Raw genomic sequence first — 25370 nt, 5'->3', positions numbered from 1 at the left:
AGGAGATGAAACGGAGTGGAGGAGCGAGATTTGATCTGGAGACAGTCTCAGATCAGTCTGGGAAGGCCGAGATATTAGGGGTTCTGGAGACGAATTAGCAACTCGCTGGAGGCTCGAGACTCGTCCAGATGGGTGTTGCAGAGATTGTGGTGTAGAGTGGAATGTGAGGGTGAAGTGAAGAGAAAGTGAAAGAGGTGAGTTGTAGAAAAGTAGGAGCGGTGATGCAAAACCTCAAGGTGGGATGAGACAATCCAAGAAAAATGAAAACAGCAAGCTTTAGCGAGAGCTTCTGGCGTCGACTGGTCCAATGGTACCAGAACTATCGCCTCAGAGCCAACGATTTCATCACCGGCATGTGCTGTGGGCGAGGATCTGGTGTGGATGGATGGATGGAGGGAGGGATGGGCTGTGGATGGGTGAGCATGGCAGAAAAACAACCATGACAAGGGGTGATGTAGTTGTGCATAGTGTTTGGTCCCTGACCGACAGCTGCAACAAATGATAACGAGCCGGAGGGAAGCCTCCAGAGGGAATCAGAGGAAGCCAAAGGGGAGCCAGAGGGACCAAAGAGGAACCCAATGGGTAAAAGTGGGAACAATTGGGCTCCATCCTGAGGACTGCGCGGGTGTAGCACATCTTTTTCCCATCTGGCGGTCAGGGTGTTGTAACTTGCAACTCACCTCTCGTGATTGACTAATTGCTTGATTGGGGGAAACTGGTCGACGACAACGACAACGTGGAGGCTTCTGTACCGTCAATTAATTGTCTATCCATCTCCTCCCTGCGGTGCCTGCGCTCCTTTGCCCAAAATATATCCTCCCGTCCTCACCACCATCCATCAACCCACCCCCATATTTTGTTGGGCAACCGGCTTGGTGTCAAGGTAGTATCGATCGATCGAGAAGCGTTATTTTCCACTCCATGTTTCGGACAAAAACCTCGACAGCCATGATCCCGTTCCTCTCAATCATCCCACCATTTTGATCGGCGCCCATGCCCACGCCCACGTCTGCCCCTCACTGCTTCCCGAGTCCGCCACAGTTCAAACGCTTCCCCCATCCTACGCCACACCTCCCATATCTTTTTCCGCTTCGGTCTAGATCGGACCGCCAAATCTGCGTGTTTCGCCGCTGTCATCCATCCTCGCAGAGCACCCATCGCCTCAAACATCCCGATCGATCAGAGCTAAACAGTATGAGGAGGATCGTGAGGGAAAATTTTTTCAAACATCAGGCTGACATCTCACCATTCTACACTGGGGGTATACCTGCGTGCCTGTTTGATTCGTGTTTGCGTTTGACCTTCTCGGGTATGGTTTTCCTTACCTCGTATACGCTTGGTTCGGTTGCCACTATAATCCATAAGTTTGTCTCAGGGCAGCGCATCTTCCGCCAATCACTGTTACTCCAAAGGACAACCGACCGGGGTTCCTCTGCAAACACTTTTCACGCACAAAATACCCTACGAAAGATATCCTACAAAAGAACAGCTGCAACGTATACCGATTACCTTGAATCTAGATTGTATTCTGTGAAGTATTCCCTTTTGTGCACTATTTTCCTTGAGCCTGCGATCAAAGGCTCGCCTAGGTCTTTGCAGGTTGTATGTAACCCACGCAATTACAAACAGTATCTGGTATCTCTGAATCAAGTACACGCAATAATCTAGCGAGAGAACAAGGCCCTGAGAACTCACCGGGTAGGTAGTCGTCAAGAACCTTCTTTGGGCGGCCGTCCGGCGTCATTCCTCCCAAACGCCGCATTGCTGAAACCATGAATATTCACAATCAGTGCCAACCATTTTCTTTATCTCGTTCAGGACCCCTCGTGTTTGCCGCTAACATCCCTTCTCCCAAAGAAGCTTCGTCGTCCCTCTCGCTTCGAGTCTGGGCTGTCCCGTCCACTGGTGACTGGCCTGAGGCTTTCGGAGGCGACTCCGTTGTTGGTTGCGAAGCTGCTGCGGATTGTGACCGTACCTGACCCAGCCTTGACAATCTGATCGGATCCCGCGCCTTGGTCAGATACAAAGAACATCGCCTCCCCGAGGTCTCTGGATCGGAGCATGTCGTGATCTCTGACTTGTAGTTGGAACTGCGTGTCTGCCGAGCACGGCACCTTGAAGTTTTCGTGGTTCACATCAAACTCCACAGTGCCCGAGGACGATTTGATTGCCTTGGTCTTGTGCACTTCTTTCGCTCCCCTGGTCCCTATGATCTTGATCAGAACCTGGACATCAGCTTTGGGAGGGTATCCGGTGGCAGAGACGATGATAAAACTCGCTGTTCCCGTCTCGCCGCCTTTCTGAGTCGTCATGGTTGAATGGGTGCTCTTAGTGCGGGAGTGCATCATCGGGGAGGGTGTGGCTGGGGTGACAGGAGTCGCACTTCCATCTACCATGGGGGAGGCTTTAGCCGGTGTCGACAGGGCACTATCCGAAGTCTCCATCGTGCCGTTGGTATTCGACGATGCCTCTTCCTTGTTGCCTCGCCCTCTCGTCAAGCCGTGCTTGATGAAAGAAGCCCCCTTCACCACGCCGCCGCCGACTTTCCCGACACCTCTGACAGGTGCACCAATTACTTTTCCTGCTGGCGCGAAGGTCCCTGAAAAGGTAGATGTCCCTTGCCGAGTGCGGGTAATGTAGTCGGGCTTGAACAACATCCTAAGTCGAAGGACCCCCGACTTTCCGTCCAGCGCGTACTGGAGCTCTTGTGGTTGGAAGGGTTCCAGAACTTGTAGATTCAGCGTCGCAGAACCCAAATGGTCGGCTTTGTCGCCGAAATCCCAATCCATAACGTCGACCTTGAAGTCAGCTGCTGTGCGGGATGGAATCTGCACCTCGAAGAATTCGTTCCAAGCAGGGTGGAGTGTCTTCTTCTGGATCTTGGTTTTGTACACTTCTTTCCCGTTCAACCTGAACTTGCAGTATGGATCACTGTACCCATTGCGATCGGCAGACGGAAGATCGGCCGCATCCATCACGTCGACGCGCAGGGTGCCCATGTTGTTGATGCTCTCGCTGGGATCAAGCTGCATCTTCACGGGTAGATATTTGAGACTGACCACCACTTTGTTGAGACCTCCGTTGTTGCTCCTCATTGTAAGCTCTGTGGGCTTATACAAGCACTGTTGTAACGTAGGGAGAGTAGGGCCCGTCAGCTTAGCCACGATGTCATTGTCGTCTCCCTTGCCAGTGTGGTCAACCTTTTCGGTCAACCGGAGTGTGATTCGAGACATCTCGATTTCACGAACCATGGCATCACCAGTCTCACCGAAGTGGTGGTCTTTCTCTCGAATCTTTGAGGACGTGTAAGCCGGGAAGGCATGGTCGTCCATCACGACCTCGAGTTTAACGTCAGTTTGTGCAAAGTGACCTTCGACCAGGTTGAAAACAATTAGACCCGATTCTATTGATGATTAGCGGCGACCACTTCTTAGTAGCATGGGACTTACCGTATTTGTGGATATCTTCTGGGTTGATCCTGATTTTTGGTGGCTGTCGTTTGACGGAAGAGACGGAGCCGTTGATAGACGCGGCTCCATTCACGAGAGCACCAAGCCGGCCAGCCGTATCCAAGCTCTTCCGGCCATCCACGCTCGGCCTTACTATCTCGGTCGAAGCCTTGACATCAACGGATGATTTCTTGCTGTGCGACGGCGTGGCGGTTGGAGTTTCGTGCCCTTCGAGTGCTGCTTGGGCTTTTTGCTCTTCCTCTTCCTCTTCTGGATCCACCACATTCAGGGTCGGGAAGAATGAAACGGTGTAGTTAATCGTGCCCTTCGCCTCGCCCGCACCTCCCATTCGCAAACCCTCTGACAGCACGGTCCTGGTATCATGGACTTCATACCCGCCTTCTTCGGCCTCTTTCATGTAATCTGAAGCGGCAATTTGGACCAGGCCAAGAGATCGGTCTTTTCCCAGCTTTTCTTCGTCCATCACCTCAAGGATCAGTCGCTCAGTAGGTGTGTGCACAGGTACATATATAACCTCATCCCAAGTAGGATTGAGTTCGTTCTGGAACGTTACTGTCCGGCCCTTGGGAATACTTGACAGTAAAACTCTAGCATAAGGGTCGGATTTGCCCATTGTCTCGTAGTTTCGCAGGTTCTTCGCGCTCTGGACGTGGATGCGCATCACACCAACTGGCGTGATGTAGCCGCCAGATCTGGTGACACCCCTCAGTGCTACTGGTTTCCAGTCCAGCATCAACTTGGCCTTGCCGGTCGTCGTACCGTGCAGATTGAACCACTCCTGACCTTTGTCCACAAGTTTGAGCATATCGTCCAGTCTGATTTGAAAGGTGCCTAGAATGGGATCAGTGACAAGGTCGCGGTTGTCTTTGATGACCAGTCCGACCCTCGCTTTCTTACGATCCGTGATGAGAACTGACTTCGTATTGTTCGAGAACACAGGGTTGTTGGTATGCTTGAGCTTGTTGGTGATATGAATCTCCTTTCCATTCAGGAGGAGGACGGCATATGGATCTAAAGCGCCGACGAGGCTCTTGCTTCCATCAAGATCCTTGGCCTGCTCGATGGTGATTCTTGCAATGCCCGTATTTGACTCTGGGGGTGGTAAAATCTCGCCAGTCTGGAGCTTCTCCGGTTCCAAAACTGGGAAGAAACGAATGTCACAATTGACCACTCCACGGTGCTTCCCATTGGCGAGTACATCTAGAGTCAAACTTTCATGCTCAGGTGCCTCCTCCAACCTGTCGAGCGTGAAAGTTGCGGTACCGAGGTGTTTGTCCTTGCGCACATCGTTGTAATCGTAGACCTGCAGCGTCAAGGAGTCCGTCAAATTCGTGATGATGATATACAAGGTCTCGTTCCAGCGCGGGTTGTGGTCTTCGTGAATCGTTTTGGTACGTGCAAGTTCTTTGGCGCTGTTCAACGAGACAACCACATAGGGATCTGGTGTACCAGAGAACTTATCCGGGTTCTTCAAACCGTTGGCATTGTGGAGCGTCACGGCAACAACGCCAATGGCTAAATCGATGGGGTTGCCCGACAGCAGTTTGGCCACCTCGATGGGGAAGACATTCGGCTCGTACATCATCGGGGCAAGATTGCCATGGATCTGCTCCTTAATAAAGTTCTCCAACCCAGGGATAAAATTGATATCGAAGCCGAATGTTTCTCCACCTAGAGGCTTGCAGACGTAGTCAATTGTAGGTCGACCGAGGAAACAGATGTCAACGCGATCGATATGTGGGTATGGGATTTGCAGCTTCATTTTGACCCGCATCAGCCCCGAGAACTCAAAGTCCTCGACGATGACCTTCATTGTCTTGCTGACTACGCCTTTACCAATCCGGATTTCGAGGACGACTTTCGGGTTGATCTTTGTCTTGAGCTGGCGGGCAGTCATATCCATCGTGTCAGTTGGAGTGAAGCTGAACTTCCAATCCATTAGGACAATGTCGTCCTCAGCCTTGGGGTAGGTCTTGACATGCTCGATGCGGGGTGGCTTGGTACCCAAGATAAAGGTTTCGAGTCTCATGCTGTCGAGAAATGCCGGCGTCGAGGTACTCAGAACTTGGTCGACGGACATGATGATGGCTTTGGCAAGCTGTGGGGCATAGATGGGCCAGAACTTGACCAGGAAGCTGTTCATCCATTCAAGACTTTCGGTGTCGGTTTCCAAACGTGCTTTGGCTAGTTCCCGTGTGATATCGTCTCTGAAGTTTCGTCTCACGCGTCGGATGGAGGTTCTGTAGTAGGTGCCGCATGTGGCCATGATGATGATGACCCATGCCAGGCCACCGCCGAGGGTAGCAATGAGCCATGATGCGATGCAGGCAAAGATGATGACAGCAGTATTGTGATACCAATCTGGAACCCTTAGAGACGTGGCCATGTATATTGAAAGCAAAGGTATACGAACCACCAAAGAACTTCTCATCCAACCTCCCCTCGAGGGCTGTTTGATGGTCTAATAGGTTGCCTTCTTCTTTCTCTTCATCCGTCTCACCAGAGCCGAAGCGTGGAGCCCACCCGACCTGGGTCCAGTCTTGTCCATCTTCTGGGACCACTCCGTTTGTCGCGCCATCCTGGGCCGTAGGGGGTTCTACTTTTGCAGCGACGGAAATGGGTTCGGGCGGAGGCAGATTGTACTGAGAGGGCTTTCCATCATCCTGCCACATTTGTCAATGAAAGGTGGAGAGAGAGGGGGGAAGAGTTGAGAATAATATTACTCACAAGATCCGTCACTACTCCGATTCCCTTGGGTGGGCGACGAGTATCGTTCTGCCGCTGTGATGCAGGTCAGAGATATTGTTTTACCGCCAGTTGGGGAAAGAGAATCTCACCGATCTGGCTTGCGCGGCCTTTTCCTCTGGCGACGCGTTAGGATCGAAATGTAGAGCAGTAGAGCCAGCTTTTTTGCTCTCTTCTAAGATGACCCGTTCTGCATCATCGCCGGTGACAGAGCTGTTGGGGTCACGAGCAGCCTCGACGGCGCCTTGAGACTTGAGCTCGTTCTTCTCTCTCTCGGAGCTCATGATGATTGGGCGAGGACGATCAACCGACCCCCGGTCCGAGCTGCTCTAAATTTCGGAGAGCATGCGGAGGGAAACAGAAAGGGAGATGGAAGACGGAGAATAAGTAGGCAGGACAAGACGTCAAGCCACCTGTGCTACTGGCGACCTCTACGACAGGGGAAATAGAGAGGTGAAATAGAAATGGATGTGGTGAGCCTGCGAGGACAGCTGCTCGGCCAATGCTTCTCTCTGTTCCCTTGCTCGACACGGCGGTCGGCTGGTGATGAGTGACGGAGATGCGGAGAGGTCCAGGTTAAACCTTAAAAGTGAATTTCAGCTTGCAGGGAAGCGCAGGCGTGCGCAAGCAGCCTAATGAGCCACTGGCAGTGCAGCTTCGGGCAGCTTGGCTTCGTTTAGGGGCGCCCCAGTGACGCCTACTAGACTCACCGGAATCACCGCAGGCTGGTGAGACCCACCTACGGTTCTCCAACGTGCCCTCTTCTGCCCTGTTTCGCCTACCCAGCCGAGTTTTGACGGGCACCAAGCAAGCTGGGATCGCTGGAATCACCGCCATCGCCACAGATAAACCCTGCCTCCCTGCCACCCTGCCAACCTGATTTCTTCTCATTCGCTGACCTCCCGATCGAAACCACCCCCCTTTCCGCCATCCCCTTGCGAAGATACGAGTCGCCCAGCTTGGACTGCCCCAGCAATTCGAGTCCCGTCCTTTCGGGCTTTACAATCCCACGTGTGGGAAAACTAGAGGAAAAAGAAGGAAATTTGTGCCCCCAGTGATGGACGGCGTTGGAGCTAGCTCGTTCTTCAGCAGGACCAGGACTATTTGCCGATTGATGGCATCGGGAGATATGCTTCTGTGGACCTACGAGTATCTCGGAGTGCTCGTAGGTGAACACTAATTGCGCAAGAGGGTCTTGCGATCTTGTGGTTGCACGGCCATCAGAACTGCTCACTGTGCAACCAATCGCATTTTTTGCTGCTCGCTAGGGACGCAAGATCGAAGGCGGGCATTGGATCCAATCGTCTCCTAAACAATGACAGACTGTACAGAGCACAACAAGCTATCTTCTGTGACGCGGCAGAGGGTGTAGGTCATATGGAAAGCATCGTATCATTATGTATGACACCAACGGAGCCGGAGTGCCTGATTTCTGAGAATTACAATATTCCAAGATATCGAGGTTTCACCTATTTCCTGCCAGCTTTCTTCTTGATCTTGACCTTTTCAATTATCTCTGGCTTTTCCCTGCACGTCGGACAGTACCAGTCTTCGTCCTCATCTGGAACTTTCTTCATGTTCAAGCAGCCCGTGTGAAACCACTGGAAGGGACACTCGTCATTCTCACAAGCCACCATTTCCCCATAACTGCGCTGGTTGCAGAGGCAGTAGCGCTTGTCGTCTTCTCCTTCTTCATCTTCCATTTCTTCATCCTCGCCCATGTCACCGTCGGGCTCTTCTGATGCAGTTTGTTGTTGCTTCTTATTTCCTCGCCTTCCCCTTGATTGAGAGGCATCGGTTTCGGAGGCATCTGCGGATGATAGTACAGAGTCTGCATCTTCCGAGGCTGCCGTGCCGCCACGTCCTCCCCGCACTGACGGCGATTGCCCCTTTTTGCGCCCAGCAGATAGCCTTCCCTTAGTTGAGCCTTTTTGCTTGAGCTTGTTGACTTGCTGATGTGAGATGACTTTCTTGGAGAGGCCTGACTTCTTGGGAGGTCCAGCTGATACTTGTGCGCCTACGGATCGAGGCATACTCCCGGCTCGGCTTGTACCTGTGCCTGTAGGTGTCCCTGCTTTTGGAGTGCCTGGGCCAAGGGAGGATTGTCGAAGACCGGACGGCTGGGCAGGAAGGGTCGTGCCTGGAAGTGGGCCTCCCAATTTCCGTCGCTTGTTCTCGGCACCTTGGGAGTGTTCTCGCTCTCGTTGACGCTGTTGTTGAACGGCCGAAGCAGGTGTGGCTGGTGCAGAGCTCCGTTGGACAGGTGTGCTTCCAGTCGTAATTTGCGGCAATTGTCTAGCTTGGGCCTGCTGCATGGTCGCAGAGATCTGTGCGTTGATCTTATGTGCGTTTGTGTTGAGAGCATTAATCGAGGCGTTCTGTAGAGGTAAATTGGTGGGTAGGTCAATAAAGGTCTTTTGTGTCTCAGCCTTGCGGTTGAAAACACTTGGTAAGGGCGGGCCGTCGATTAGTTGGCCATCACTCTGCAATTCTCGAATCTTCATATCCAGTTTCTTGACCTGCCGCTCCAACAGGGTGCATGCTTTTTCACTCAGGGCGACTTTCTGTCCCTGCAGTCCATGGCACAGCTCGTAATTCTTTTTGACTAGATCAACATACTCGTTCTCCTTGGGATGTGGAGCGAGTACTCCGTTAAGTCTGAGATGTTTTTGGATGTTGGTGTCCTTTTGATTGATGATGGACAAACATTTCTGCAGGTCTTTGTCCTTGGCCTGAATCTCCTCCATCATGTGGGTAATCTCGGCTGGTAAGTTCGCCGCATCGTGAATGAATTGCTCTAACACCGACGCGCAATCCTCGTTTGATGCCATCTGTGACAACTTTGATAGGGTTTGGAAGGAGTGGATGGGTGGAAGTTGAGGATCTCAGGTTCTGGTGAACGTGTTGTGGCTCCGCGGTTTCTCGGCGGAGAACAGGGCAGGGATGAGCCACAATTATGGCCAGACCTCGATTTTATTGCCTCTCATTCATTCAGAGATTCTGAAGTTGTCCATCTAGCAGTCATTATGATGATATCCGACGTGATTGTCACATGAGTGATGAATGAAACCAGATAGTGTGGTCAAACATTTAGAAGGACAGCGAGGCAGACGACAACCAGAGTTTGAATTCGATGACTAAGAAAGATACAAGGCTAAACTTGTTATGGGTTAGTGTGCAGTGGCGCAAGTTGCGCGCAACGTCAAAGTCTTTGAGATTCTGGAACTTCGACTCGATTCTCGATTCTCTCTGAGCCTTGCCTCCAGTTGAGCCTCTTCATGCTCCTTTCACTGGCTTCTATCCTTAAATCGTCCTCGGAACTCGCGCGCTCATAAGTCGACTCGCCTCAGACCGGAGATTCCAACCATCAAAGAAGGATAATCGCGCTCCTCAGTTTCCTGGCATAAAGTCTGGCGATGAGTTAAGACAGTATCCCATGGGCGCAGAGATCATCAAATTCTGCTGATCGCGTCATGAGCTTGAGAAAAACCGGATCACCGTCCTTTATCTTTCTATAACACTTCTACATCACGCTTTCTCCAACAACCCTTACACCATGGCTATCGTGGAGGAATATCAAGACCCCTCGTCCACCAACCACACTCCCACCTTTACTCTCTCCGCCAAAATCCAACGCGAGGTAGAAGCCAACGGCATCACCCGCCCAAAAGGGTACAACGTCTCATGGCATCATAACCCTGCCGTGGAGAATCATCACTTTGGCCAAACCCATCCTATGAAGCCCTGGCGTCTAACACTAACAAAATCCCTTGTACTGTCTTACGGCATGCACACGGCCATGGACTGTTTTACCTCACGTCCAGCCACCGAACAAGAGATCAGAGCATTCCATAGGGAAGACTATGTCGATTTCCTCAAGGTCGCCACCCCTAACAATATCTACATATTGTACCCTGAACTTTCAACCGGACCACAAGGCCACTCTTCCGCCGTTTTTGGTGTCGGAGACGATTGTCCTATTTTCGATGGCGTCTTTGAATTTTGCTCGACCTACGCAGGCGCATCCATCGACGCTGCGCGCAAACTTTGTCACAAACAATCCGATATCGCCATCAACTGGTCTGGCGGCTTGCATCATGCCAAAAAGGCCGAGGCCAGCGGATTCTGCTACGTCAACGACATTGTACTCGCCATTCTTCAACTGCTCCGTTACCATCCGCGTGTCCTGTACATCGATATCGACGTACATCACGGGGATGGTGTAGAACAAGCATTCTGGTCCACTGACCGTGTCATGTGTATGTCCTTCCACAAATACGACAAGGATACGTTTTTCCCTGGAACCGGTCCACTGGAGTCCACAGGACCGATACACCCAGACAATCCAGGAAAAAATTATACCATCAATGTTCCACTCAAGGATGGCATTGACGACGATACCTACGACTACCTCTTCCGCAGTGTTGTCGAACCCACCATCAAGACCTACCGCCCCTCGGCCATCGTACTCCAGTGCGGCGCCGACTCTCTCGGTCATGATCGCCTGGGGTGTTTCAACCTCAACATTAGCGGCCACGGCAGGTGCGTTTCGTTTGTCAAATCCTTTCAGATTCCTTTATTAGTCGTGGGTGGTGGCGGTTATACCCCGCGAAACGTCGCACGGGCATGGGCACATGAGACATCCATCTGCATTGGTGCAGATCACACGCTCAATCCGCAACTACCAGAGTTCTTGCCGTACCGTGAAGCCTTTCGGAAAGAAGGCTTCACTCTGTTCCCCAATCTCGCCGGCTGGAAAAAAGAGAACCAGGTCTCAAGGCAGGACGTGGAAAAGATCATACGACACGTGAAGGACCAACTGACAGAGATCCGCGGCGCCCCGAGCGTCCAGATGAAACACATACCGCAAGACATTCAGGGTTGGAGGGATGAAGTCGAGGAGGAATTGAAGGCCAAGCGACTAGACAAGGAGGAAAAGGCGGAAGAGAGAGACGGAGCTGGTGGCCTTGTGGCAAAAGCAAGCAGGAGGAGAGAGCTGGAGAGAACAGGCGGCAGCTCGGCGCTGGCGAGTGGTGCAGCAAGCGTGAGGCTGGGCGACGGTCCCAGCTGATAAGAAGAAAATGCCTCGTACACGATACGCCGATGGACACGATGAGTTTGACAGGATCATCAGAGTCAGCTGGCGCTACCAGCTACCAAGCTTGTTCGCTTACAACAACGAGGTACCGAGAACATTGAGGAGAAACCGGTGTTTGATACCCCCCAGTCTGGGACCGAGGATTTTTGTTTTCGCATGTACTGTACATACTATGTACCACCACCTACCACCTTCCACCTTCCACCCATCTTGTTTTTCTCGACAAGATGCGATTTATCGATGCACAAGATACCCCTCCACCAAGCTCTATTGACAAAGGCACCTACCTACCACTCTCTATCATCTACCGACCGACCGACCGACCGACCGACCGAATGCATCTTTGCGTGGTCTCACGGGAATTTTAATTCCTCCGCAAGCAAGACCGGCGCGGACCGGATATCAAGAACAGAATACATAGGCACTGGCTAGGTCAATGGAAAGAGAGAAAGAGAAAGGGAAAGACAGAGAGATGCTTTGATGTACAAGTACGAGAACAGGTTACAAAGCGCAATGTTCGGAACACTTCTGCCGACCGCAGTCAGTCGATAGATACTGTAGTGTGGGACTTGATTGTTTTTATTACTATGGAACGCTCTCGCTCTCTCAAGAGAATATGAACACGCTGTCATATGATTCCATCGTTCCTTTTCTGTTGTTTGGTCCGTTTGATTGCGCCATCTCATTTGGCGAAAGTCAAAAAAAAAGGGGCATGGGTATCTGAGCAGCAGGGGCCATCGAAACACTGGTAGCTCCTCTTTGTCGGTCGCGGAGAGGCAGAGGGGTGGACGCGGGAGCTCGACACGACACGAGAATGGAGCTTTGTGCTATGAAGGCTCCGATTCCAGCTCGATGTCGACACGGGGCCCTCGATCGCCGTTGACCGTTGCACGCTCTTTATCTTTTCCCTTGGCCTTGTCCCGCTCCTTGGTCATCTCTTTTCCCCGTTCCTTCTCCGGTTTCCACTTGTCTGCTTCTTCAAGACGGTCATACCACTCATCGAAATACTTGCAAGTGATCACATTCACGGGGCCACCGTCACCACAGATGTCAAACGAAGGACACCTTAAACAAGGCACTTCGCTCGTCCCTCCTGCGCCTAATCTCTCCAGCTCCTCTTGCCGATACGCGGCTTTTCTGACGTCGTCGTGGTGGCTCACTTTGCGCTTGTCAAGTTGGAGTCGTTCGGTAATGTCCTGCGGAGTTTTGAAGCAGCGGTACATGGTAACAGTGTTGGTAATATGGTCGTCGGGAAGCTCGCTGCCATGGGGAGGCCGATGGAGCTTGAAGAGGCGATCATCATAGACCATGACCTGAAGCAATTGTGCAATGGCATTTTGAGGTAGCATAGAACCTGTAACTTTGATATTGAGGATATGCCTCGTGATATCTTCAAGGGTGGGATAGGACTTGTGGCCCAGACCGAAGGGCCTGTACGTTTTCTGAGGAGCCGCTTGGTGCTTGGAAGTCCTGGTTTTATTATTCTGCCCCTCGTTAGTCTTGACCAATTTGCCTCTATCGTCTCCGTGCTCTTCAAAACCACTACTGGGTCGTTTGCGTTTTGAACCTGGGTGTTCTTCCATTTCATCGGGCTTGACTTCTTGCCAGCTTTGAGTGGAAACAAAATGCTCGATAACGGTGGAGATGGTATCGATCAGTCCGATATCAAGTCGTCCTTCGGAGAACCAAGAGCCACCCGTTGCATCCTCAGAAGGCGTCAAGCCGGCCAAGATGTACATCTTCCGCGATGGGTGACTGACACTTTTCATCTGCTTGACCAGACCTCTTCCCTCAAGGACCCTGTAGACTTTTTCCAGGATGTTCCCATGGAGGGCGGTTTTGGACTGGATCTGTTTTGTCCACATCCCGGACGACTTCGCGCCTTCGATGACCTGCAATACGATTTGCTCATTGCGACTGAGGTTGGCGTAGCTGTAAAAGTCAGGACCTGAGCAGACACTGCAAATTGGTGTAGTATTACTCTTTTGCTACATCTGGGTCTACCAACTCCCAGCCTATACCACCGCCCACCCTATCATGCACACGGAAGAGCGAGTTTTTCGTGAGGTATTCGACGGTGGAGAGGAGGATTTGAAGATCTTGATTCGGGATGACTCCGGCACCCAACAGTTCGGTTTGGGAGAAGACATAGCCGTATTCGTAGTTTTGACAGCACCAAGCATGAAGAGCCTCAGCAGTGCGATCTCGCACAGGGCCGACCGTCGAAGGACCGGGATCGGGGGCGGGGACTGTCTTTGGAGGCGCCATTTTGAAGCAATGGCTTGGAGGGAGATGTGCTACCGATGGGGGTAGAGATCTGAGTACATGATGGGTCAAGCAAAGAGGCCGCTGACCAAGAGAGTGAGTAAGAAGGAGGACGAGAACAAATTGGATGTCACCGCGACATACTAGGAGAAATTTTGCAGGTACGTGAATGTGAGTGTGTCAAAAAGTGGAACTGAGGATGGAGTTGTGTGAACAATCTATTATTCTGGAAATTTTGGCGCAGGAGGATGCGGAATAGCGGGGGTCGTCGTATTCAATCAGGCTGCGAAATGATTTGCTCCAGGCAAGGCGAGGCTGCCACCAGGTGCCGGTGCGGGCGGCGATGATTGCGCTCTAGGCACTTTAGGCTTCTAGCCTTCTGGAAACCTCACCTGAGGTCCCTGCAGTGCTTCTCCGTAGTGGCCCGTGCACCGAATTTTCTAGCAATTCTGTTCGCTGCCCGCATTTGACGAACCAAGAAGTACATCAGGCTGTCGATTTCTCCAACTCATTTTCAGGCTCAGTCGATCGTGTGTACAACGAGAAGTTCTTACTCTGCAACACCTGTGTCTCATCCTCCTACCCTACCTGAACCACCGGTGTCCTTTCAACTTGCTTTACTTTGACTACTTAATTCCATCCGATCCATGGCCGACGCTCTGAAGGCCGAGGGCAACAAGGCCTTTGCGGCCAAAGACTTCAAAACTGCCGTGTGAGTGCTCAGCCCATGACATGCACCCTGATAGTTGACTGACTCTTTGTTCCCAGTGACAAGTTCTCTCAAGCTATTGAACTAGATCCCACGAACCATGTCCTTTACTCCAACCGCTCCGGTGCATATGCTTCTCTCAAAGAGTACCAGAAAGCCCTTGACGATGCGAACAAGACGACAGAACTCAAACCTGACTGGGCAAAAGGCTGGGGTCGAAAAGGAGCTGCGCAGCACGGTCTTGGTGATCTGGTCGGTGCAAAGGATGCTTTCGAAGAGGCCTTGAAGCTCGAACCTTCCAACACTCAAGCCCGGCAAGGCCTCGAGGCTGTCGAGAGAGCCATTGAGGCGGAAGCCCGTGCAGACGGTGCCGATTTGGGTGGCTTGGGCAACATGTTCAACGATCCTCAGCTCATCCAGAAGCTCGCAAGCAATCCAAAGACATCGAAATACCTTGCAGACCCTCAATTCATGGCCAAGTTGCAGCGACTGGCAAAGAACCCTCAAGAGATGGGTCAGGAACTCGCCGACCCCAGATTCCTCGAGGTCATGGGTGTACTACTGGGTGTCGACATGCAGATGGGTATGCCGCCGGAAGGTGGCCCCTCTGATGCGCGGAGAGCCGCAGAAGAAGAAGAGGACGTTCCCATGCCGGATGCCCGGCCTCAGTCCAATCCTCCACCGCAAGCCGAGAAGAAGGCGCCCGAACCCGAACCCGAACCCGAGCCCGAAGACGAAGAGGCTATCGCGGCGAAGAAGGCGAAAGAAGAGGCCGAGAACGAAAAGAAACTTGGGACAGAAAATTACAAGAAGCGAAAATTCGACGAAGCTATTGAACACTACGGAAAAGCCTGGGACTTGCACAAGGATATAACTTACCTAACCAACCTCGGCGCGGCCAAATTTGAAAAGGGTGACTACCAAGGGTGTATTGATGCTTGTGAGAAGGCCGTTGAGGAAGGCCGCGCCATGCTCGCCGACTTCAAGATTATCGCCAAAGCCTTCGGCCGCATCGGATCTGCTTATGAGAAAATGGGTGACTTGCCCAAAGCCCTGATCAACTACCAGAAATCTCTCACTGAACACCGCACGCCCGAAATCTTGGCGAAGTTCAAGGCCGCCGAGAAGGCTCAGATCAAAGCCGAGAAGGACGCATATATCGACCCAGAAAAGGCAGAAGAAGCGCGTCTGTTGGGAGCCGAGAAGTTCAAAAATGGAGACTGGCCAGGTGCTGTCGAAGCCTACACTGAACTCACCAAACGTGCGCCGGATGACCCTCGAGGATATTCCAACAGGGCTGCAGCACTAATCAAACTCCTTGCCTTCCCGACTGCCATCCAAGACTGCGACGAGGCCATTAGACGTGACCCCAAATTCATCAAAGCATACCTCCGGAAAGCTCAAGCTCTGTTCGGCATGAAGGAATACAACAAGTGCCTGGATGTGTGTACAGAAGCCATGGAACATGACGAAGACGGTAAGAACGCCCGAGAAATTGAACAGCAGCAATCCAAGGCCCTCGAAGCAATGTACGCTGCTCGCCAGGGAGAAACGGAAGAAGAGACGAGCGCGAGAATCCAGAAAGACCCTGAAATCAGTAAGTGTGACCCCTTGCCCGTCAACTGCCATCACAGCCTGCTTTCAACACATCCGCCATTTCCACACTCGCTACCTTCTATGGATTGATAGCTAACCACCTCTTTTTCTGCACAGTGCAAATCCTTTCCGATCCGGTCATGCAATCCATCTTGCAACAAGCCAAGTCCGATCCGGCGGCACTGAACGAACACATGAAGAACCCTGGAATTCGCACGAAGGTTCAAAAGTTGATTGCCGCGGGTGTGATTCGCGTGGGACGGTAGTAGTGCGGAGGCATAATGGTCAGAAGGGAAGCGCGCGAGAGCGCAATGAAGTCTGTGATGGAGGTGTCGGTTTTACCATACAAGTACGGAACTCATCGACAAGGGCATCTGAGATACCAGGCGATGTTGGGTGGGAAGAAGAACCGAGAGCAGTCGATGGAGAGAGTAGGGGGCCGCTTTGGTCTTCTTTCTGTGTGAGTATGTCGTCGTCGGAAGGAAATCAGCACCCCATTCCATGGCACATGACGGTTTATGAGAAACATTTCGCCAGCGATTTGCTATTTAATCCATTCCATCCCATCCATCCATCCATCTATCCACAGCTGTGCCCATTCATACTCACTCCCACACTCAAAACAAAGCAAAGCAGAGCCAAAAAACCCCCCTGGCTGAAAACAATCTTTGAGCGTTCCGCGAAGCGACCGAGGACCGAGCGATCTACCTCGTACCTCGTAGAGTATCCCGTACTTCCCACCTCCTACCTCCTTACCCCTTAGTACCCCTCGTATCATATCGAATCTGTTGTGTTCTCATGGCCACGTCTTCCCTCGATGACTGCACCTATAACCTGTACCTGTATCTACCTAGGTATCTACCTACCACGTCTTGTATACGAGGTATGCATGAATGTCATATCGCATAGTCTCGAATGATATCCAAGTCTCGTGTGACCGACTTATAATGGATGTAGAGGAAGGTAGCTACATATTTGTACAAGTAGGTCCACCACAGCATACGAGTTCAAGTATCAGGGGAGACAAGATGTACATCAGGCAGGACACATCATGGTGGAACTGCTGTTCTCTTATACCGAGTCATAGTCATTCATCAATATTTTATTCGAACCACTTCTCTTCGAAATACCCGGTTTATCTTATCCTCAACTCCATACAGATTGAGCTCGTAGATATTCTTCAACTGGTCGTCTGAAGTCTCGTGGACTCACATGGCCGACATATAGATGTCCCTGGTCATATACCCAAACTTTCCTGTGAACGCTCATAGATATGCTGGCAAGATAGATGGAATCGTAACGGCTCGTTACAGCAGCCGAGGACAGGAAAACAACGGCGCCTAATCGTCATCACTCAAGGCGCTTATCTTCTTGGCCAATGCCGCTCCTTTCAGACTCCTCGCGTCTGTTGGACTAGGCGGTGCTCCAAATCCTCCAAATGCGTCTGGGCTTTGTAACGCACGCTCGTTCCGGGCCTGGACCACAAGTAATCCAGTCTGTAACTGTCTCTCCCGGACGACTTTAATGAGTTGCGTGGCTAGGGGACCCAAAGCCTGACTATCGTCGCGTGCAGAGTTCAGTCCGCTACCACTGGAGATAACCATCGAGTTGGACATCGATGACTCCGCAGTGCTGGTACTAAAAATGGCGTTGGCTGACTTGGAATAGAAAGTGCTGCGCCCAACGATGACCAGCGTCTCCGCGGGGCTAGGCTCGGAAATCGCTGTCACAAGTGTCTCCAGACCTGATAAAGGCACGTCCACGACTGTCACTCTCGTGTCGAAGCCGCAATCCGCGATGCTTGACCGGAGGGCGTCGAATTCAAAATCAGTGGGTGTCCGGAGAGTGTGGACCTTCGACAGAGTGGCTGTCTTGTCATCATGACTGGTGTCTGCAGCGTGGTGACCAACATCCGCATCGTCGTGTCGAACCCTTGCGTTCAGGATTTTCAGATCAACTTTGGGATTCTTGGCTAATTGCAAAGCGAGGCGTACGGCAAAGAGATCATCTTCACTGTCGCCTTGATAAAGAGCGAAGAGACGAGTCCGTCCACTTTCTGCCGATCTGAATTGGACGGTCGAGTTCATCTGATCTGCAAGACTGACTCCAGTAAGTGTCTTGTTTAGTTGTCGTGTTGAGCGTTCAAGTCCTGGAGAGTCGATCTTGGAAGGTCCAGAGGGCGTGCAAAGGACTGTCTTGTCCAGGATTACACCAACGGGACATGTTGTTCTGGCCTTCTCAAAGATCTCTGCTGCAAGTGTTGCAAATTGTTTGTTCGCTAGCGGATCGCCTGGCTTTGCGTCGAACAAGCTAGGGTACTCGGACAATGTTCCGGTCTCAGACCAAGGCACCAACACAAGATCACTCTTGATATCCCTGGCGCGGGACAACAACGTGCCTGAAAAGCTGTGATCAGGCACCACCGCAATCTGTCCACCCACTGCCATATCACACGATTGTCCAAAAGTGCCAAACGCCTTGATGACTGGGTCTCGCCCAGCAAACTCCTCGATCTCCGAGACGCGCATGACGCTGGACTCTCGTTCTGTTAGCTCCATGAGGCGCAGGCCGTGCACTTGGAGAGGGCGATGAAGTCTTGCTACTGAGCTCAGTGCTTGTGCGTTCAACATCGGCTCTTCCTTTCGGGTCTGGTCTTGATGCTCTACGGCATCCTGCTCTCCAGGTTTGTCGGCGAGGAGGGAAACCATGGTAAACAGACCAGGGAGACCATCGAGACGAAGATAGACCAATACCTTTTTCGCAACGTTGGTCGTGCGAAGAATGTCCGCCTCGCTGGTAGATTCCGCGTCAGTGTCGGGATGAAGCGGATTGCCATCCCAGTCGATCTTGCCTTGTTTCCAGAGCTCCAATTTCCGCTGATACCATGCCGGGTATAGCCACGTGGTCAGTGGCGTGGTTGCAAACGTGGTAACGAGAGCCATGACAACGAAAATGGTAAAGGTGCGGGTACTGAGGATTTTGGCTTGAAGTCCAATATTGAGCACAATCAACTCAACCAAGCCTTTGCAAGACATCAGAACGCCAATCGTGAACGATTCTCGCCAGACCAGGCCATTCAATCGGGCAGCCAGTGTTCCACCGGCAATCTTCCCAATGAAGGCGATTGCGCACACGCCAACCACATAACCCCATGTCAACCCGTTGTTGAGAAGTCCTAGATTGGTGCCCAAGCCCGACAAGGCGAAGTAAAGGGGAAGAAACAGCACGCCAACAAGATCCTCAATCTTTTCCGTGAGCTTGATGGCGAAGCCTCCTTCGTGAGGCAGCATGAGTCCAATTATGAAGGCGCCAAAAATGGGGTGGATGCCAATGATCCCAGTGAAGAATGCGGATGCCAGGACGAGGAGTATTGTCAATGCAACCACCGTTTGTGTCGGACCATTGGCGAGACTCCCCGTCCTTCGGAGGAACCACATGACGATTGGTCGCACAGCAAAGACCAAGAACAATGTGTAACCGACAGCGACTAGCAAAATCCATAGAGCGGTGAGACCGGCGCCAGAATTAACGAGGGCGACACACAACGCAAGAAGTATCCAGCCCACGACATCATTGCCAACACCCGCCGATAGCACGATAACTCCAACGGGAGTGCTGAGTAGTTTCAAAGTTGTCAAAATGCGGCAAAGGACTGGGAAAGCCTGAATTCGGTAAGTGATGATTCAGCGCCACCCAGATGAAGGGATACATACAGTGATCGCCATGGCCACACCAATGAATAGCATGTACACGCCAAAGCTGATGGGAGCCAGACCGTCATCACTCCGGAAATCACGATAAAGGCCCCATGCAATACCACAGCCGAGCCCGAAAGGGAGAGCCATTCCAAGAGCACCCACACTCAGAGCAATGCGCCAGTTGCTGGCCAGAAAGCGCAAGTCGACCTCCAATCCAACGAGAAACAGAAACAGCACCAGACCGAGATTCGCCGCCAGCGAAAAGGCTGGCATGGAAGCAGGGGGAAAGATGGCATTTGTGAACCCCGGGATCCTCCCCATGACCGAAGGACCCAGGAGGATGCCAGTGATGACCTCGGCGATCACTCGAGGCTGACGAAGGTAGGCCAGAGGTACATGGATGATACGTGTGAGGATAATGACTATAGCAGCCTGAATTATGAAGAGTGTAATGGGATTCTTCGGGTCATACTGGGTGGGATTGAGACCTTCAAAGACACCGCCTTGAGGAACTGCTCGATTGCTGGAGGTGCTTGTGGCCGCTGTGGCATTGACCGTCCTTGTCAGGAACTCGGTGACGGTAGCAGTGGCCATGATGGTCTATGTGCCGGACTTGTCACTCGAGATTCGACCAGGGAAAGGAAAGGAGAGGTTGGAAGAAAGTAAGAGTCGGGCAATTCGCGAGGAGGCGAGTGGTGTGCTTATGGCAATGGCATGTGGAAGGCCAGTATCGATGCGGTCAGCTGCGTCGAGTGGACCACCAGGAGGAGTGGATGCGCTTGGATGCGCTTGGTGATGGCGGGTGACCCTGGGTCTTTCTTGGTATATCTTGTCGACCAATCCAAGCTGGCTTGTGGCGATGAGGCAAGCCAGGTGCCCACTTTCAATGGTTCCGTCTGCCCGTGTGGAGACTCCGACTCGAGAGACAGAAGATGGCCCATTGAGAAAGGTCCTGCAACAAGGGAGAAGGGAGGGTCAGGCGATGGCACCTCTCGTCTTTGTTCGGATCTCAAGGTCCTGTGAGGTGGGCGAAGGGGTGGGCGAACGTGGCGGGTCGAACCAAAGAGAAGTTGGATAGAGAGAAGAGATTGAAGACTGGTGAAACAGAGGACCAGAAAGCATTGAAGCACATTGGCCGTCGATGGTGTGTTTGTTGTCTGCAAGGACCAGGTGCCAGTTCCACGCAGTGCCTACGCACAAATGAAGGTTGAATTCCTGTTGCCTGCGGTCTTGGGGTTTCTTGACTTGCTTCCCTACTCGGTCCATCGCCCCCAAAATGCCCATGCTCGGCGCTGCGGGTCCGTCTCCTCGTGCCCGTAGGCGCCCTGACCAGTTAAGCGGCATGCATGAAAAAACAAAGGCTCTGGGCCTGCTTCTTCACCTCCCTACATTCCGCATATTGACTCTCAGACAAGCAGAGATCAACCCTGGTGGCCCCTATTGGAAGCTGTGCTAATTGGTACTCAAGTCATACGACGGACAACCTGACACTCATAACGCTCAATACTTTGTCCCGTTCGCCCTCTCAATCTGCCAACCCACATCCTTCGCCCATGCAAGACTGTTAAACTCGACCATGGCCATGTTGATCTGCTCCTTGTCCTCGGTCAAATATAGCAGGTCAACCCCCCTGACATCCTCCACCCCTGAACCTACTCCACTAGCAGCCCAGTAGAATGCGATTCGAGTGCAGTCGTGGAAAATGTCCAGTGTTGTCAAGAGTGGAATGGGTGGCTTTTCTAGCACGGCGGCGATGAAGCTATCCTTGCCAGAGAAGGTGGCGTTTCCCAACTGCTTCGACGTTAGCAATTGAGCAGGGCTGCAAAAAAATTGTGTGGGCGAACACATACCGAATTCCCGGCTAGAGAATTGATCGAGTCACTTGTTTCCAGATACTCGTCCGCAATCAGTGCTTGAGCTATAGCACTCGCATCCCCTCGATCTGATGAGGTAAGAATAGTCTTCCAGGATGTGATTATGTTTGTCGCTTGGGCATCACTCAGGCATCCGGTAGCCAGTACATCGGTTGACGCAGCGAGAGCAAGGCTTGGAGTTGCAGTGATAGTGATAGGTGGAACAAGAGCGCTCACGGTTGACGTCGTGGTAACGGCATCAACGATCATCGGGCAAAGTCTGTTCGCTCGTCCGAGTAAGTCAAGGAAAGAAGCTGAAGAAGCCGATGATAGAAGCAGAGCTGCAATCGCGCTGGCCCACATCATTTCTGCTGGAGGAGGCAATGATTGACACGGTCGATGTACACGAGGCAGAACTTGCAGATTATGGCCATGTACTTTTTATAGCAGAGTATAGTAATCCCTTTTTTGCTCAAACACGATATCGCGACTGGCTCTGAGACATGGCAGTCCAGATCGACTTGTCGTGTCACCCAAGGTCCGACATTCTTTCAATTGCTGCCCAACTGCCCGGCAAAACAAAGCCAGGAGGTATTTGGTTCCAACCTCCGATCCATAATTATGTTCCTATCAAAGGTCGTGTTCAGGTGATTATGTTTCATATCTGCGGGTAGAGAGCACAGATTCAAATAGAACCAGGGGTATAAGGGTTCAGAACCTCAGCTCCTTGCTTCAGGACGCTATATATAAACTTCTTCAATACACAAAGTAATGTAAGGTGACGGTGTCGCTCAGGAACGCGTGGCAGAGACCAATTTAGACTCAATAATGTAGTCCACGGCTCTGCACGGAATATGAAGCGTACATATACATGAATCCTCAACATCACCGATGGCGCTTGGCCTTGTGCGCCAGCGGGCTTGCATTTGATGGGAGAGCTGACGGCCGTAGTGAGCTATAGCTTGGGCGCACTGGAGTCTGTGTGCAGAAACCACAGATATATGGCTCGGGCCTTCTCCGATGGTCGATACCCACACAGCTGGTGTGTAGCCACTTCGAACACGAATCGCTGCAGGAAGCCGCATTAGTGGGTGCATCAAAATAAAATCGACGACGGGTTGACCATTTAGACTGTCCGGGATTGCAAAACTTACCATTGAATCATGGGTATCGATCCGTCGAGCATGGAAGACTTGCACAAGCAACGCATGCTCACATTGCTTGCCAGACTTTCCCTGTCTGTGCTCGGCGTTGCCAAATCTGGATCCGTGATTGTTGTTGGCGAGGCGTTATAATATGCATATTGACCTTGCTGCAAGGGAGGAGAAGAATGTAACTGCATTCGGCTATTGTGGTCCCCTTGTGCCGACGTGGACCGAGACCGGTCTTGGATGATGGCTCGCAATGCATATTGGGCATCACCAGTAGATTCTTCCTCCATGAGGGTGTCGTCTTCAATCGTAGAGCCAAGAATAGGCCGTTGCCTTCGGCCATGATGTACATCAGTCCCTCTGGTGTTTGATACACTGGAGACAGAGCTTTGATAAGATGACAGCCTGGCAGAGCTGGCCGAGCCCATCGTGGAACGAGAACTGGTTTTGGAATGACCGGGGCCCTTATCCGATTGAGCTTGATCCTGATATCCCGCAAAAGCAAAGGAATTGCTTCGACTGGAGACGATGTCAAAGTCTCTATCGTCAAACGACTCAGCTCCGCTGTCTGACGGTTCATCAAGGTCCATATCTCCAGTGTTCTGTGTCATGACTGTCTTGGCAACGCCATTTTCATCGATTGCAAGCGACAGAGATGCTCGCTTAGCATTGCGGCTGCTGGTGAGAGTCCGCGAGATGGGGTCCGCGTTCGGCTTCAGGGGAGACGAGCGCCCTGACCGGTGTCTATTGGGCTCAAAGGATATGGGAGAATTGCGTCCTTCGCGGTTGCCCTGGGTCTGGAGTTTCAGACCGCGATCGTTCCGCACTCCAGTATGTGTCAGGCTCCGCTTGAGGCCCGGTCTGCTGTCCTTTTTCGGTGTGATGGGTCGTCGTAGAGCTTCCATAACCGACCGAGTGATTGACGGTTTTTTCACCTCCGCTCGCCGCATGCGTTTCATTTCTTCCTCTCGCTTGGATTCCTCGATCTGATGCGCGTAAGCCGGCCGCTCAGGAGCAGTGTTCTGCGCGAAGCGACTTGGAAGCTGGTCAAAGCTGCCAAACCGCCGTGCTGGTGAGCTTAGAAACATGCTTGGGTTCTCCATTTGCGGTTGAAAGACGCGGGGCGAGGTCGTGAATGGGGCGGGAAAGGCAGAACTGTCGACATTGGAATAACTGGCGGACCGGGGTAGGCTAGGCAAGTCATAAGGCTGCTCTTCGGACAATGGATCTTGTGCAACAAAACTGGGTACCACTGTAGACGAAGAGGCAAAAGAGCTACTCAGTGCCACTGGACTGTAGGCGAATGAACCATGGTACTGCTGGGATATAGAAGGATCATTGTAGTCGACGCTGGAGGGGTCCCAAAAGAGCCTTTGACTTGTGAATATTGGAGCCGTGACCGGCCCTACGGAGAACTGGTGAGCATACATGTCTGGAGAGAGTTGCAATGTTGGAAAAAGGCCTGGAGACTGCTGCTGCATATATCTGCTCGGTGTTTCTGGGGGTCCCATCGAGGGCCTTTGGTTTGAAGACATGATGAAGGAAGTCGGATATTTAGCGTTTATGCCACCGCAACTGGTGGTACTCTGCAACCGAAAGTGAGAACCCCTTCTGAACTCAAAGTCTCTTCAGAGCTTCAGCGATGTATGTGCTGTCGAGGTTCAACGATATAGAGAGCCCCGTCGCTGTAATTGCTGGCGGGGGTACGGGTCTCAGCCTCAAGGCTCGAGGTGCCCTATCACAATGTCCAGATCGACTGGCTTTCCCCGTATCTTGTGTGTCTGGTAACCTCCTCTTGTCCAACCTCAGAAGAAAGTCCTGTGATGACCGGCTCGGGATATTCGTCTTCGGTGTGGGACCCGGATAAGATCCGCCGATCATGGAAGTCTGTGAACTGGCGAGAGGATATCTCAAGCAACGGTTAGCTTGATCCGAAAGATAGACAGAACAGCAATCTTCTCACACAACCCCTTCCCTTACAGATTGACTAAAGATCCACTGAGATCATCCTTCTTAACAGGGATAGTGGCAGCAATGGAAATATCACCTGCGCTCAGCACAAGTCGTCCCCCCAGGTTTCGGATTTTCTGAAAGGCCCAAGAACCGTAATCAATTTTAAGTTGGTCTCCTGCGCCGTATGTGCCTTTGGAGGTAAAGTTAGGTGGGAGGGCCACAAAAGAATTTGGAGAGAGGAGGTCCGTCCGTCAGAGAGGAATGCTGCACAATAATGTTGTCGAGGAAGAACCGACAATGCTCTCAATCAGGGTTGCATGTTGAAAGAAGGTCGTTTCCGGCAGACAACTTCTATCCCCTTGAGGCATCGGGAGTCATCTGTAAGGCCTTGGACGTCGAGGGCATGATTGGGCAGGCAGAGACGCAGACGGGAAGTTCGAACGAAAGCAGGCAAGGTTAAGCAAAAAATGGAATTGAACCTGAAGTGGGATGGGTGGATTGTGGATAGAAATTCTGACAGGGACCAGGTTTGGAGAGCCCCAAAGCCAGGCTCCCGGATGACAGAGGCAGTCAATTGACACATGGACAGAGACATGGCATTGGACAATGTCATGGTGGAGGTTCGCTTCTCGCCATTGTTCGCCATACGAGGCAGAAGCGGGCTGCTTGGGCCGATAGGAGGATTATTTTTTTGGCGTCAAGCCTTCTACGAGTAGGCTGAGGGGAGCCTGCTTGGTATGAGGAGTTAGGGATTCAGGTACGATGTGTGGTGCGCGAGCAGGACGAGAGAATGATAATCATTGGCACGCGAGCCCCGGGATGCGAGATAATG

At 52.0% G+C, this 25370-nt stretch overlaps 8 protein-coding genes across 8 annotated transcripts; 2 read left to right on the top strand and 6 right to left on the bottom strand.

Moving 5' to 3' along the window:
• Positions 1-1814: 1814 nt before the first annotated feature.
• Positions 1815-6499, bottom strand: AYO20_09302 (hypothetical protein; the record flags this gene model as incomplete). Its single annotated transcript, XM_022647573.1, has 5 exons — positions 1815-3403; positions 3450-5831; positions 5884-6133; positions 6198-6251; positions 6308-6499. The coding sequence occupies 5 exons, from the start codon at positions 6497-6499 to the stop codon at positions 1815-1817; spliced, it is 4467 nt and encodes a 1488-aa protein (XP_022496462.1).
• Positions 6500-7684: 1185 nt separating this feature from the next.
• On the bottom strand, positions 7685-9046 carry AYO20_09301 (hypothetical protein; the record flags this gene model as incomplete). Its single annotated transcript, XM_022647572.1, has 1 exon — positions 7685-9046. One exon carries the CDS (start codon positions 9044-9046, stop codon positions 7685-7687), a length of 1362 nt encoding a protein of 453 aa, XP_022496461.1.
• Positions 9047-9771: 725 nt separating this feature from the next.
• AYO20_09300 (hypothetical protein) lies at positions 9772-11286 on the top strand (the record flags this gene model as incomplete). The annotated part of the gene is made up of 1 exon (XM_022647571.1): positions 9772-11286. The coding sequence occupies one exon, from the start codon at positions 9772-9774 to the stop codon at positions 11284-11286; it is 1515 nt and encodes a 504-aa protein (XP_022496460.1).
• An 854-nt stretch (positions 11287-12140) lies between these two features.
• On the bottom strand, positions 12141-13581 carry AYO20_09299 (hypothetical protein; the record flags this gene model as incomplete). The annotated part of the gene is made up of 2 exons (XM_022647570.1): positions 12141-13272; positions 13322-13581. 2 exons carry the CDS (start codon positions 13579-13581, stop codon positions 12141-12143), a joined length of 1392 nt encoding a protein of 463 aa, XP_022496459.1.
• A 644-nt stretch (positions 13582-14225) lies between these two features.
• AYO20_09298 (hypothetical protein) lies at positions 14226-16149 on the top strand (the record flags this gene model as incomplete). The annotated part of the gene is made up of 3 exons (XM_022647569.1): positions 14226-14290; positions 14347-15884; positions 16001-16149. The coding sequence occupies 3 exons, from the start codon at positions 14226-14228 to the stop codon at positions 16147-16149; spliced, it is 1752 nt and encodes a 583-aa protein (XP_022496458.1).
• Positions 16150-17223: 1074 nt separating this feature from the next.
• Positions 17224-20175, bottom strand: AYO20_09297 (hypothetical protein; the record flags this gene model as incomplete). The annotated part of the gene is made up of 2 exons (XM_022647568.1): positions 17224-19545; positions 19597-20175. 2 exons carry the CDS (start codon positions 20173-20175, stop codon positions 17224-17226), a joined length of 2901 nt encoding a protein of 966 aa, XP_022496457.1.
• Positions 20176-21081: 906 nt separating this feature from the next.
• Positions 21082-21704, bottom strand: AYO20_09296 (hypothetical protein; the record flags this gene model as incomplete). Its single annotated transcript, XM_022647567.1, has 2 exons — positions 21082-21372; positions 21432-21704. The coding sequence occupies 2 exons, from the start codon at positions 21702-21704 to the stop codon at positions 21082-21084; spliced, it is 564 nt and encodes a 187-aa protein (XP_022496456.1).
• An 880-nt stretch (positions 21705-22584) lies between these two features.
• AYO20_09295 (hypothetical protein) lies at positions 22585-24120 on the bottom strand (the record flags this gene model as incomplete). The annotated part of the gene is made up of 1 exon (XM_022647566.1): positions 22585-24120. One exon carries the CDS (start codon positions 24118-24120, stop codon positions 22585-22587), a length of 1536 nt encoding a protein of 511 aa, XP_022496455.1.
• Positions 24121-25370: the final 1250 nt, after the last annotated feature.

Source organism: Fonsecaea nubica (genome assembly GCF_001646965.1).
Source record: "Fonsecaea nubica strain CBS 269.64 chromosome Unknown Scaff84, whole genome shotgun sequence".
In the NCBI taxonomy this organism is placed as follows: Eukaryota; Fungi; Ascomycota; class Eurotiomycetes; order Chaetothyriales; family Herpotrichiellaceae; genus Fonsecaea; species Fonsecaea nubica.
Note: the sequence above shows the minus strand (reverse complement) of the source record. Positions and strands in the feature narration are given on the sequence as shown.